The sequence below is a fragment of the Leopardus geoffroyi genome, chromosome A2 (genome assembly GCF_018350155.1).
Source record: "Leopardus geoffroyi isolate Oge1 chromosome A2, O.geoffroyi_Oge1_pat1.0, whole genome shotgun sequence".
NCBI classification, from domain to species: domain Eukaryota; kingdom Metazoa; phylum Chordata; class Mammalia; order Carnivora; family Felidae; genus Leopardus; species Leopardus geoffroyi.
This window is the reverse complement of record NC_059331.1, coordinates 87,781,643-87,796,521: the sequence shown is the minus strand read 5'-3', so window position 1 is coordinate 87,796,521 and position 14,879 is coordinate 87,781,643. Positions and strand designations below refer to the sequence as shown.

Here is a 14,879-nt window from a genome sequence, read left to right as displayed (position 1 = left end):
AATTCATGGAGATATGACATTTGTATCGTTCAGCAAAGTTAGAATTTTCAGTAGAATTCATGGAACAACTCGTAAGAGCAGATTTCTGCTTCAACAAAAGAAAATAAGTCAGTGGTAGGCATTATAATGTGAATATGTGATTGGGAATTCTGTAGTTACAAAAGTTCGGAAAAATTTTAATGTATAAATTTATGTTTTTAAACGTCACAGAAGAAGGATTTAAAAAGTGGTCAGAAGGAAATAAATGGTAATGAAAAATGTGGATGGGGTCTACAAAAAATTGAAAATAATATAAAGGTTATTAAGTGTAATTTTAAAATCACATTTTCCGGGGTATCTGGCAGGCTCATTCGGAGGAGTGTGTGATTCTTGATCTCGGGGTTGTGAGTTTGAGCCCTACCTTGGATGTAGAGATTACTTAAATAAATGTTAAAAATACAATAGAATATGACAAAATAAAATAAGAGTTTCCTTAAAGACATTCTTGAAAATGGGCATACGTACAACTACATAAAATTTGAATAAATACAAGTTATAAGTGGCTCCCACTCACAGAAAGCTTAAAAGAGGCTAAAATACTCATGAAATTTTGTTGTTTTTTACAAAAATTTAATATACTTTAAGCATTTAGTATATTTTTTGAAAAAGTATTTTTTTTCCTTTCCAACTCAATGTACAAATGATTATCTTAATTCCAGTGAGCATCTGACTGAATTAAAGATCTGTAGCTTTGAAGGGTGCCTGGGTGGCACAGTTAAGTGCCTGACTCTTGACCTCTGCTCAGGTCATGATCTCACATTAGTTCAAGCCCCAAGTTCTCTCTTTCTCTCTGCCCCTCCCCCACTTGCCCACATGCTTGTGAGTGTGCACGCTCTCTCTCTGTCAAAAATAAACTTAAAAAAAATATATATGTAGCAATAAACAAAAAAAAGATACATAGCTTTCAGCATGTATAATGCGTTCACAATGTTTATGAGACCTTTGGTTCTTTTTACTAATGGAATTTATATCTTCATTTTTACATGAAATAAGAGGACAATTCAACAAGCTGTTTGCAGACACAGCCTAATTGGAATTATTGTATCACAGGCTTCAAAACTGTGTGATAGCTCAAGGTGTATGTTAATCATTAAAGTTCTAAAAGTTGGAATTTGCCATATGAGAGACCATTTAGAAATGTTAATGCATAGTGTATGTAAGTTCACTTGACTGATTAGGGATTCTCCTCTCTGTGTGACTGTAATAGAGTACAAATATATTTTCATGTCTGTGTAGTGTAATTATTTTTTAAGTTTTGCTTGGTGAAAGTGGTTTTCTTGTTTTGGACTGCACTGACAAACATTAAACTATGCTTTTTTTTTTTAATGTTTGTTTATTTTTGAGAGAGAGACAGAGAGTGAGCACGAATGGGGGAGGGGCAGAGAGATAGGGAGACAGAAAATCCAAAGCCAGCTTCGCGCTGACAGCAGAGAGCCCCATGCGGGGCTTGAACTCACAAGCCATGGGATCATGACCTGAGCCAAAGTCTGATGCTTAACCAACCCAGGTTCCCCAAACTGTGCTTTTTTTTATTGATCTGATTTTTTTTTAGGATTTGCATATGTTATTGTTAGTGTTTGCTGAATGTTATTATGCTTTAAGAAGGAAAACATTTTATGTTTAGTGTATATTTCATGAGGTTTGGTAATGGTTACTGAATTATGCAGCAGAAATTTGTAATCTGCACACTTTCAGAGAGAAAGTATCATTCCCACTTCTGGATGGACTGTTTTAAACTAAACTGTTGCCCAAGTTGCTAAGCATGTCATCACAGTTCTGAGGAATGCTAGTGCCCTGTTTTTAGCCAAAATAAATTGTGCATTAATATGCACAGCTAAAGATGTCAGCTACAGCGAGCCATCTGCAGCCAAACTGCTCTCAGTGAGTAACTGCCTCTGTGGAGGAGGTCCTGTGGCTTGGGCAGTCCTTGAATAGCAGAAAACAGAATGTTTTCAAGTGATAGCTTGGTTTCCTCTTTATAATAGGATACATTGCATTATTATATAATGTAGGTTATGCAATTATGTCTTTTATGGCCTTCAAAACAATACAAATAGTACAGTATAAAATATAAATAACATACTCAGTAAATACTTAATGAGAATTTGATGAAAAATAGGAAAAAATTCAGAGTAATTAAATCATGAGAAGTGGTTGCTCCATTTGAGTCCATGTGATGAGAGGAGAGAAGAAGGAATAATTGGAAAAACATTTTAAACTGAAAAATTAAAAAAGAAAATTAAATCGGAGTCTAAGTGCTGTGGTTCATACTGTAGTAGTGAGAGCTGAGAAGGGTAGACCTTAGAATATTAAGTGGTAAAGGAGGAAATCCACTGTGGCCTGTAAAGATGGGTAATATTCAGGTAAGTGGAGGAGGAATACGCATTGGGCTGTGCATCATGACTAACATAAGACAGAAAGAGGATACTGCCGTGACAGAGTAAATGGTACATATAGATGTCCTGGTCTGCAGAAAAGTTTAGTTGTTATGCTTCCAGAAGTAGGAACCCAGCAAGTTTTGTTTTATAGGGACAGGATGAAAGCATGATTGAAGAAAATTTATTCTGCAGCTCATGTGAATTGGTGTGCACATCAACACATATAAATTCCCAACATCGTATTATTCTTTTGATGTTCCATTATTTCCAGTAGCATGCTATGTTGAACAGAGATTGCATTATAAATCTTATGTAGACTTTGTGTTTAAAATTTGCAGTCTGGAGGGCAGTGAAGACTGGATGTTAGTCATTAGGGCTTCTAGACATTTTTTTTTTTTTTGAGAAATTTTTAGCTAAATAGATTAATAACAGTAATAACAGTTTTGAGCAAGAGCATTCTTTAATTCTAGAACACCAACATTTGCCAACTCATCTTGATGCTTAGATGTATTGAGTTAATTATTTTAAATTATTACTGAAGACACACTCTTAAAAATCAGAATATAATATTTTAGTAATCAAAAGTTTCTCTAACTTTGTTTGAAAGTGGCAACATTAATTGAAACTCTCTATATGCAGTTCACAAACTTAAGTGATACCCCTTAAAACATTTAAATAATATTTATGATTATTCATCAAAGTCCTTAGATAATGAAATTGTGTTACTGTATTTCACAGCTGTGATAAAAAAACAAAGGTTCAACGAAGTAGAACCCAGGGGATTGGATTAAACAGGGAGGTGTGCTATATTAATTATATGCAGGACTACGCTAGAATACATAGTGACCTCAGAATGAGCAGAAATCCTGGCTAACCAGTCTCTTATCCCATTTATGCAGCGTATTAAATTAGAAGAGTGAATGAACAACTTTATTCCTTTCTTTTATTCCTTTCCAAAGAGCTAATTGAATTAGAGTAGCTCATTAAACAGTTGTGTCTCCAGACCTTGAATTCATTTGTATACTTTCTGTAAGTAAAGCTTTGGGTGGGGAAAGCAAAAGATGACTATTTTTTCCTTTTGTTATGTAAACTCTAGAATTGCAAATAGCTGAAGCAGGATGTGTTTTTTTTTAATAAAGTTGTACTCAGTCATTTTAATGTTTATATATTGAAGATAAGAGTTCTTGGACACATCGATATAGTTGTAGGCTTCCCTGGTATTGTCTCTTTCATTTTTCCCATCATTTATCAGGTGGATGTGGATGAGTATAGTGCAATGTTAGGGAATAGGTGTTAGTTGTGGCAAGGGACCTGGAAAATTGTTGATGAAATATTGGTGGAGGGTTTCTTCTGTGAACCAGCCTTGGCCTTGAATATTGTCTGACTTCTGTGACATGGGGAAGAAGTCATAAGGACTGAAGTGTTCTAAGATCCTTGTTTAAGGCTACATTGGACTGAAGACCCAATCATGTAGAAATAGGAGAACCAACTGTATTACAGGCATGGGTACCAAATGGAACGGGCAGTGAGTGTCTGAGGCACTGATGGCAATTAATTCAGGTTAATTTTCCTCAGACTTAGAGACAAATGCTTAATTTTAGAAATGAAGCAAGGCAGTAATTGCCTCTGGGCAGGGAAAATATGTATGGTTAACAGGTATGGTGATTATGAGGGACTCTTTTCAGTTTGAATCAAAATGGGAATAGATTGTCCATGGGCAGAGGTATCCAGTCAGGTTCTGGGGAGATTGGCATGTAACCAGAAAGTGAAGGCCGAAGCCTGTCATACAAACCGCGTAAACAGTGGGAATTAGCAGAGTAAATACAGGAAAGCTGTAGCTTGAAGAACACAGACGTTCTCAGTTAATTTATTTCATTCAAACCAGCTCAAAAATGGTGGACATCTATCATGCTTAAAGGGTTCGTTAGACCCCAGGGGGTCGATAGAAAGACTCCTAGATACAAAGTCCTTACCATTCGTTGCTTACCATCTTTTTAGGGGATATAGATTCGGAAATAGAAGGATGATATAAGTGCTAGCATGATAACATTAAGGAAATGAGATACTTTCAATTTCTTGCAAAAGATTAACTTTATTTCACAGTTTTGGGAGAGGCATCGAGGTGTGAGGGGAAGTAGTTAGAGTCACCCCTTCTGTGGTTGTTCGTTTTGCCTGGGTTATGTTTTTGTGAGGGTGTAAAATACCTGAGCAATCACTAAGGCCAAGTGAGGGACAGTGGCTTTGGAAACGTGCAAAGATGAATGGGAAAGTACCTTTCATAAGCAGCATAGCCACACTTGAATAATGGAGAATGCAGTGCAAATACTATGGGATTTATAATGCCCAGGACTGAGAGGCCAAAGGCACTGTTATTTCTCTGTGTGCATCGTGAAAGACACGGCCCACAGAAAAGTTAAAGGTGGTTTATGATGCTGGAGGTGGGGTTCAGCGGGGGGCAGGTTGTGGACTTTTTCATTTTCTCAGTGTATGGGAGGTTTGCTTTTGTTTTTGTTTTTCAGTTGATCAGGGAGTTGGAAATGCCACTGTTTCCAGGACTAGATTAAGCGCTGAGATGCAAATCATTTCTATTTTCAATGGATTTGGCCAGTAGAATTAAATATAAAGGAGGCTCTTTCTAAAAAAATCCTAAGAGGATAAAAAGCTTTTCATACTGTGATCTCTACAATGATTTTAACCTGTATTCTAGTGGCAAGGAGGAACATGGACGCGTCAAAATGCTTTTTATGTGTTGTTTATCAAAGTGAAGAAAATATGGTCATTAAAAGAATAAAAGTTGGGACCATGGAATCTCTCAAAAAAAAAAAGGGTGTATTAAGAGAAAAAGAGAAGAAGAGGTGACTTGGGTTTTCTACCTCTCTTCCTGACTCTCCTTTGTGTCATTATGTGGAAACAAGAGTCATATGCATTCATAAACTAGAAGGACACATTTGATTTTGGAATAAGGGCAATATAGAATGTTTCCAAGTTTTAATATAAATTATGCATTTGATATGCTATGGTAGTGTACTAATTTTGCAGTGGTTCAAGGTGGAGTGAGAGCCTACTGGCTAGCTATGTGTGAAACTCCAACGTTCACATTGCACAGAGACTGAATATTTTGCTGAAAAAACCAAATGAATCCAAGGAAGTGTTCAAGGGGGAGAGTGGAAGGAAACTAGGAAGTTTCCTAGCAGGATGAAAGGAAAAAAGGAGTCATTACAGTATCATCAGATATAGTATCTGATACTATATCTGATGGCACTTAATATATACCTGTAATAACCTTGAAGTTATATTACATGTTAACTTGTTTCTTATCTGATTTTTCTTCTGTAATCCAGCCTCCAGGAGACTAGAGATTTTTTCTCTTTTATTCAGTGCCATAGGCCAAGTAGAAGTTACCCGATAAATACTTGAATAAAGAAATGAATAGGTGGGGTGTCCTGGCTGGCTCAGTTAGTAGAGCATGAGACTCAATCTCAGAGTTATGAGTTTAAGCCCCATGTTGGGCTAAAGTAGAGCTTACTTAAAAAAATTAAAAACGAGGGGCGCCTGGGTGGCGCAGTCGGTTAAGTGTCCGACTTCAGCCAGGTCATGATCTCGCGGTCCGTGAGTTCGAGCCCCGCGTCAGGCTCTGGGCTGATGGCTCAGGGCCTGGAGCCTGTTTCCGATTCTGTGTTTCCCTCTCTCTGCCCCTCCCCCGTTCATGCTCTGTCTCTCTCTGTCCCAAAAATAAATAAACGTTGAAAAAAAAATTAAAAAAAAAAAATTAAAAACGAATAAGTGTATGAATTTTACATCGACTTTGGCCATAACACTTGTCAAAAAGAAGAGCAATTTAACTATAATGCAAGTCACTAACCCTAGGAGTTTGTGATTTAAGGTGGTTATTATGGATGTACATCTCATAATATTTTGTAGAAAAAGATCAATGAGAGAGACTAGGTAAAAAATTATGCTTTTAATTATTGTTTCTTTTATCTTGTTTGACTGCATGATTATAAGGTGCTTTGGTGTCAGTGAAGGCTGTGGAAAAAGACAAATGAGAAAAAATAAACAATAGAACAGCACAAGTGTCATTGAGAGTAGGGGAGATGGTCAAGTAGGTAGATGCATATTTATGGAGGAATTTCTGTCCATCAAGAAGGGGGTAAAATCGAATGAAACTTTCCTAACATTCTAGCTTACCTTTTAAGTAGCGATTGTTTCTCTTTTGGTATTCAAATATTTATATGTATAAAAAGTTATTATGTGAGATGCTTCAAACATACAGAAACATAAAGATAAAAGTACGTAGATATTCAACTGCCATATTGAAAATAAATGTAATGAACGCTCAAGTACTTTCTACCTATCTTTTTTACAAGTTTTTAGTAAATAGTTCCATCAATTTATTTTCTGTATTCCTTAAAAACAAAAAAATCACAAGTTTAACACTTATGCTTTAAAATATTGTACACCAAAAGAAAACCAATTCTCATTCATGCTGCAAGTTGGTCTATGTTCTCTTTACTTCTGTTACTTTCTACCTATTTTTAACAAATATTTTAATTTTACATTATGATTCACACTTTTAAACAGAAATAAGATGTTAGAGTTGAGAATCTTTTTTAATCTTCTCTAAACAAAAGTTTACTTGACCATGAGATTGCAAAATAAGTCCTTTCATACTGGCGAATGAGTTTAAATGACTTCTGTGTGCTTTTTATTTTAAAGCCTTTTTAATAATGAAGAAAAAATTCAGTAAAATTTTTAAAAATTTTTTGAATTAAAAAAAAATTTTTTTTTATTAGACTACTTAATAGGGGTGCCTGGATGGCTCAGTTGATTAAGTGTCTAGCTTTGGCTCAGGTCATAATCTCAGGGCTCAAGAGTTCAAGTCCCACGTCGGGCTCTGTGCTAACAGCATGGAGACTGGAACCTACTTCGGATTCTTTGTCTCCCTCTCTCTCTCTGCCCCTCCCCCACCCATGCTCTGTCTCTCTTTCTCTCAAAAATAAATAAACATTAAAATTTTTTTAAATGCTTAACAATATGAACTGTGAAATAATTAAAAAAAAATAAGAGTTTGGGAAAAGTTAGTTCCATTTCTTTTCAAAAGAAAATTCTTTGCAGGTAAAGTGTATGTTTTTTGCCAGCCTAACACTTGACACTTTTGTACTATAGAAAACTTTTCTGGTATCAATGCTCCATATATTTAGTTTTCAACCATGTAGAATTCTGTACAAAGAACCTCAGTGCCAAACTGGTAACACTGGTTACTTTGGGTGGAAAAGATTACATGACATAGAATTTGACATTCTAAATGATTTTGGAAGTATTTAAAATTTTGTATTATAAGCATAAATTATTTTGAAATTTAAAAAAAAAGGTGAAGGGGCACCTGGGTGGCTCAGTCAGTTGGGCGGCCGACTCTTGATCCAGCCCCATGTTGGGCTTCGTGCTGAGCACGGAGCCCTTAGCTTAAGATTCTCTCTCTCCCTCTGCCCCCTCCCCCACTAGTGCACTCTATCTTGTTCTTAAAAAAAAAAAAGTAAATGTTAGACATAGGTAGTTTTAAATTATATTCTGAAATAAGTATTGAATTCACCGTCTCCTTTTCATAATTGATGTGACATGAAATGAGCAGATCAACTTACTCCTAAAGCTGTGTGTGTGTGTGTGTGTGTGTGTGTGTGTGTGTGTGTGTTATGTATATTTCACATGTATACGCATCTCACCGGTTAAATCAATATATTGCTTAGTTATATTGCTCTTTCTAGTATATTCATAAAACTTTAAAGAAAAAATATTTCCTCTGTAAAATCATGGTATTATTTATGATAATTTGAAGGGATGCCATTATTTTTTCCTTATTTTCTTAACAGAGAATGTTTTCTTTCTAACCCAGTGTGGTTAATAATTTTTGTTTTCACACATTTGATTATGTTGCCTTGGAGGGGAATGTAATGCTCTGCTAATTTAAGAAATTAGCAATGTGTTAATAATTTGATAAGTGTACTCTGGGTTGTATAACTGAAAACTGTTCATGAGCCATCAATAGAGAAAATATCTAATGTAACTGATTTATGGAATCTATTATGTTATAACTCTTCTTTTTATGATACAGTGTTTTCTGTTTCTAGTGGTAAACATGCTTTCAGTGAATCAAAGGCAAAGAACAACAAAATTAATATTAGAAAAAAAATATTTTTATGTTTACTTTTTATTTTCCTTAAAATATACGGTGTTTAAGTCTCTGAGGTTCATTAATTATATTTCAGTATAATTAACATTTTATTTTTAATTTTATTAATTTTTTTAAATGTTTATTTACCTTTGAGAGGGAGAGAGCATGAGCAGGGAAGAGCAGAGAGAGAAGGAGACACAGAATCCGAAGCAGGCTCCAGGCTCTGAGCTGTCAGCACAGAGCCCCATGCGGGTCTTGAACTCACTAGCCATGAGATCATGACCTGACCCCAAGTCGGATTCTTAACCTACTGAGCCACCCAGGCGCCCCAACATGTTAATATTTTAATATAAACTAAGTGAACTAATTTGATCTATATTTTATGTTTCAAATGATGAGTGACATAGCGTCAAATGGTACCATGCATTTTTTAAAATGTTTTTGTGTTTTCACATTGTTACTCTCTCACTGACCGTTATTTTATATTATTTCTAGATAAAAGAGTGGCTCTGTTTAAACTGTCAGATGAAAAGAGCTCTCGGAGGTGACCTGGCTCCAGTTCCCTCATCACCTCAGCCTAAACCGAAGATTGCCCCTGTTGGTCCTGCATCTGCCGTGAGCAAACCATCCCCACAGCCACAGCACACTTCTCCAAAGAAGGATACTGTACCCAAGCAGGAGATCTCGAAGGCACCTGAGTCTAAGAGGCCCCCACCTCTAGTGAAACAACCGACCATTCATGGCTCTCCCCCACTTGCCGCCAGGCAACCTACAGCGGTGGCGGAGTCTTCGCCCAAGCCAGCCCCTCCTAAAGAGCCCTCAGTTCCCTCTGAGCAGGCCGAGGTCCCCGTGGCTGATGATAAACCAAAGCAGCCCAAGACGGGAAAGCCAGCCACAGACGTTGCGTCTTCATCGTCAGTAGCAGCACAACCTGATATTCCAAGCCCCAAAGTACAGTTGGAAGATCAAGAGATAATAACCCCTCCTCTAAAAACAGACGCTGCCAAACCCTCCCAGAGTTTTCCACCAACGGGAGAAAAAGTCACCCCGTTTGATTCTAAAGTCATACCCCGACCTGCATCAGATTCGAAAATTATTTCACATCCTGGGCCCAGCCCAGAGGGCAAAGGTCAAAAACAAGCTGATCCAGTTCAGAAGAGAGAAGAGCCCAAGAAAGCACAAACCAAAATGAGTCCTAAGCCAGATGCCAAGCCGATGCCAAAAGGGTCACCTCCACCCGCAGGCCCAAGACCTCCCACTGGCCAAACTGCCCCCACAGCTCAGCAGCCCCCAAAGCCTCAGGAGCAGTCTCGACGTTTCAGTCTGAATCTGGGAAGTATTACCGATGCCCCTAAATCGCAGCCCACGACTCCTCAAGAAACTGTGACTGGAAAACTCTTTGGGTTTGGAGCATCAATCTTCAGCCAGGCATCAAATTTAATCTCCACAGCAGGCCAGCCTGGGTCTCAATCTCAGAGTGCTCTTGGAGCCCCAACAAAACAGGGCCCTCCTCCTTCACAGCCACCTCCTTCTCAGGGGCCACCCAAATCCACAGGTCAGGTACCACCGCCACCTGCAAAGGTTGTACCTGTGAAAAAGGAAGCAAAAGCTCCAGTAGTTGAAAAATTAGAACCCAAATCTGAACCAGTTCCAACAGTAAAAAGAACAGAAACAGAAAAGAAGCCTCTGCCTGTTAAGGATAGCAAACCTCTAACAGCTGAGCCTCAAAAGGCTGTCCTTCCCCCCAAATTGGAGAAAACTCCCAAACCAGAATCAGCCTGTCCTCTCTGCAAGACTGAACTCAACATAGGTTCTAAGGATCCTCCTAACTTCAATACTTGCACCGAATGCAAGAATCAAGTGTGTAATCTCTGTGGATTTAACCCTATGCCACACTTGACTGAGGTAAGCAATTTATATATTATTTACAGATGTGACTCTATCATGTTTATTGTGAAATATTTTGGTAACCAAATTTCTAGACCAAAAAAACCTCCAAAAAATAAAAACATTTCTAGTAAAGAAGGTGTATTAATAGTGATGTCATAGAAGAAGTTTCAATTACTTATTACATGCTTAGTTTATTACTAAAGTTTCATATAATTTGTATTTTTCTGGATTATGCACCAGAAGTAAGAAGATGAAATAAGTTGACAATTTAAAATAACAATTATCACATTCCTTCATGAATTAAAGACCTGTAGCTTTGGAATCGTATCCGGTTTTCACTCATTAACGCCAAATAAGGTTCTAATTTACCATTCCCATTATCTCCAATCCCTTCTGTCTCTCCTACCTTAAAGAAAGTTTTGGTTCCTTGCAGATCCCAAAACAACATGAGGTCTGTCATTTTACAAAATTCTTAAGAACTTAGTGTAAGTTAATATTGCTTATTAGAAAATACTGATTTAAACATACTATGTCTAGACTTTTTATAATTCTCTTTGGGACTTTTATCTGGCTTAAATATAATAGAGTACTGTTTAAGAAATGTGCCAAAAAAAAAAAAAAAAAAAAAAAAAAGATACCTGGGGTTCAGTAACTGATGTCAAGAAATTGTGTTTTTATTTACTTTTATTTTTTTTATGGGATGATGAGACATTTTCTCCAAATGTAAATGACCTAACAGCAGATGGCAAATTTCTACCTAACAGTTAGAGAAGAATGAATCTATAAGCATTAGTAATGTGTTAGGGCTACTGGAATGAATATTTGGATCTTGGGTAACAGGGATTAAACGCTTGCTGCTGTGTCAGATGGTTAATAAATATTTAGACATTGAATTTTAAGTAATTGTTCATTGTGTTACATCAAAAATACTTAAGGATTATTTTTTTCTGTGCTCTTTGATTTTGTGATTCATTGGAATGGAAAAATTGAACAGATTTTAGCAACTACACAAAAGAAGCTTTAGAGATTCTGGTGTTGTTTTCAAGTTAAGTTTTTTAAAAGAATAAACCATATAAAATTTTTATTCTTTTACCTTTAAAAGACTTAGGTTGCTTTGACATTATTAACACCATATGAAAGTATTGTTTCTAAAGATTTAAGCACATTTTTATCTTCTTTATCTGTGATGAATAGTTAACTAAGATCCACTGAAAAGGCAGATAAAATTTGGTTTCCCTCAGCACTTCCTGAATGGTAACAACTATAATTATTACTTGCAGTGTTTTGGATTCAATGCAAAAGCAAAACAAAAAGCAAACCTTAAATTTCTTCCATATATTTAGAAGAGTTGTTTTTGGTTGTGTATTCATGAAGCAGAAAATTTTGTATTTCATAGACTTACAGAATTGTACCCTTTAATGAGGAGTCTTAAGGTGTCAACACAGTGTAGTTTAATACTTATAAAACAAATTGCATCACTAAAAACAAAACATAATGTCTGCATTTAAAATGTATTTTGGGCACACTAAAAAACAAAACAAAACAAAACACTGTAGTGTGGAGGGAGGACTTGAGTGTGTATGTGTTTGTGTGTGTCTTTGTACAAATGTGTCTGTATATACATGTTTCAGAGGAGATCATGTTTCAGAGGAGAAAAAAATCTGGTGTTAACAAAAGCGGTGGCTAGGGCTCCTAGCTTAGTTTAACTGTGCTAATCCGTATGAAGTTTTCAGTTAGTGTAAGGCCTTAGTGCCCTCTGGTCTTTAGGTAACGTCCATTGGCTGACCCAGTATCAAGGGAGTGAATGATGTTAGTTGAGTTAATCACTGTTCAAGTATCCCTATTACTATTACCCTAAAGGACTTCAGAGGATTGGCAGAAGGAGTTAGTTGAAAAGAAGGCACATTGTGCTTGCATATGTGTGCGTGTACGTACACATATATTTCCAGAAAATTGTAGATACGATTTATAGGCTTAAGTCATGGTGCTGTCCCAGAGTTCTTAACTGCTAATCTCTGCTCCTTGCCTTCAGTTAGGAGTGATTAGGAAAGCATCTTCTCCCTGATTGTTGCCGTATTTCTGTGCTTTCTCCCCTCTGCTTGATATTTGTTTCTTGTTACCTAATATTTTCTGCTCTTTCATTCTAGTTTTAGAGGGCACGCTCAGAAAATACTCAGACTTTATGCCTGCAATGCAAATAAATGGTATTTCTAAGTAAGGATTCAACTGTTTCCATGTATTTTTCTAATAAAGCACATTTAACTTCATATTATAAGCCTCTGCTTCCGCTGTACCTAATCACTGTGAGGCAGCACCTCTTTTCCCGTGGGTACCACCCGCCTTCCCCTTTTGCTGTTCTGTTCCTCTGGTGGTGAGAAGGGCTGGTTATATGGGTTATGGAGCTACAGAGAGTATTTCCCCCTCCCCCGCACAGTCCTCAAACACACCTGTCTCTGAGGTTGCTTCCTGTTTCTCATGCACAGCATCCCCCACAACACCTGAGCTGTGCCAAGGGCTGCCCGAGGGCCCTGGGGTGTAGCCAGGCTTCAGCCTAAGCTTCAAGGTTTAACTGTTTGATGCCAAGTTTGTATAAATGACACTGTAATCCATTAGCCTCTGATAGCAAGGAAAAAGGCTTCTAGGCTTTAACTTCTGGTAGCTCAGGACACGTTATTAATTTTAAAAGCAGCAGCAAGGCTTTCTGAAAGAGTTAGTCTTAGAGAATTTAGAAGCATCCTGAGAAAAACAGCCTAAATTGACAATCCATTTACCTAGTGAATTTTAATAATTCTACTTCAGTTCAAATGCAAAAAAGGACTCATAATTAGTCATAGTGGGTGTTTATCTTAATGTTTTTACTATACCTTTCAAAAGGAGTTTTGTACTACGGGAATAAAACTTAAAACCATGTCTCCTCATGTTTCAGGAAGTTCTAGGGTCGCAATTTTGCTTCCTTAGTAAGATAATTATGCATGGCCTAAATGATGTAGGAATAGCTAGCATATATTTGTCACCAGGCAACAAATGGGCCTTTTGAGCCAATTAAGACCCACTGGTGTAACTGGGATCCCTTTAGATCTTTGTTCTCTAGCCGAGGTGGCTTCTGCATTGTCTATCAAATACTCAAGGAAAGCCTAATGGGCGTGCACTTTGTTTCTTAGTTTGGCAAACACATATCCTGCTTTTACTTTAAAAACGATTACTTAACTCTTTAAAAATTATAAATACACACACACACTCACACACGTATCTCTCAGCACCCAAAAGCACATAAGTACGTACATACACACCAAACTGAAGACTGAAAGAATAATAAAAAATCAATAAGTAGGAAACTCTTCTACCAATAATTATTTTTAAAATAATCACCTAGTGGAGATCTGCATTCCCTGTGAATACTTCTGACATCCCTGGTAGAGAGGGACGCCTGCTAGCCCTTTTTAGCTTACATGAGAAAGTTGACAAGTTTGTGGGTAGAAGCAAAATTTTTGGTTCTTAAGTCTTAGGAGACTTTTGATATGTTGCCTTTATATTAAGTGTATATTTAGTCAGAAAATCCAAATAGGGATTTAAAATAGATTTTTGTTTAAACAAATTTAATCAAAAAGCAATTTCTCCATTAGTCTTTTTTCTATGCCTTTTTACGTGCTTAATATTCTATTCTATATGATAGTTCTCTATCCCAATCTTAACAGGTGATTATATAACATTTATTCACATGATTAAACTCTTCTTAAATATTATTAAAATGAGTACTACTTAATTTTTTGGATACATGGATATGTTCTTTCAATATTAATTTAAATATTACTTAATTTTTTGGATACATGGGTACACAGTCTTCTCATATTAGGGATTTAGGTTTCATTTTTTTCCTTATAAATGAGTAATATTTTTGGATGCAAATATATTGTATTTTCACTGTTTCCCAAGGAAAGCTTACCAGTACTGATGTTACTGAAGGAGGGGACAAGGACCTTGCAGTGTCAGATTCTCTTTGGCGACGATAAAGCAGTTGACAATGCCACCACTGGTGTCAACGTGATTCCTTTCTTACTGAATCTTCTCCATACTTGAAGAAAAACATTTAAAATGATATTTGTTAATCTGGAAGTCTAAAATTGCTATCATATTGTTCCTTTGACTTATATTTCTTTTATTACCATTTTGTTTGAATATTAAAGGGAAATAGATGATTTCTAGAGAAAATATTGTCCAGGCATTATGGGAAAAGGTAAACTGCTATCGTTGTTGCTGTTTTTTTTTTTTTTTTTTCTTTTTTTTTCCCCTTGAGCTACAGGCTGGTATTAGACAGTCCTTTTCCTCACAACAGCCTTGTTGGGTAGGTTTTACAGTGATTTTAGAGATCAGGAAAATGACTATCAGACGGGAGCAGCTGTCAA

The 14,879-nt window shown here is 36.6% G+C and overlaps 1 protein-coding gene across 9 annotated transcripts in view; it reads left to right on the top strand.

Moving 5' to 3' along the window:
- Positions 1-14,879, top strand: part of PCLO (piccolo presynaptic cytomatrix protein) — a 419,978-nt gene that overhangs the window by 18,996 nt on the left and 386,103 nt on the right. For all 9 annotated transcript variants that reach the window (XR_006716260.1, XM_045494642.1, XM_045494638.1 and 6 more), the window contains exon 3: positions 9,082-10,491. Coding sequence is in view for 8 of the 9 variants with exons in the window: in XM_045494642.1 (XP_045350598.1) it covers positions 9,082-10,491 (1,410 nt within the window). In the remaining variant the exon portion in view is untranslated. The remainder of the gene's footprint in view (positions 1-9,081; positions 10,492-14,879) is intronic.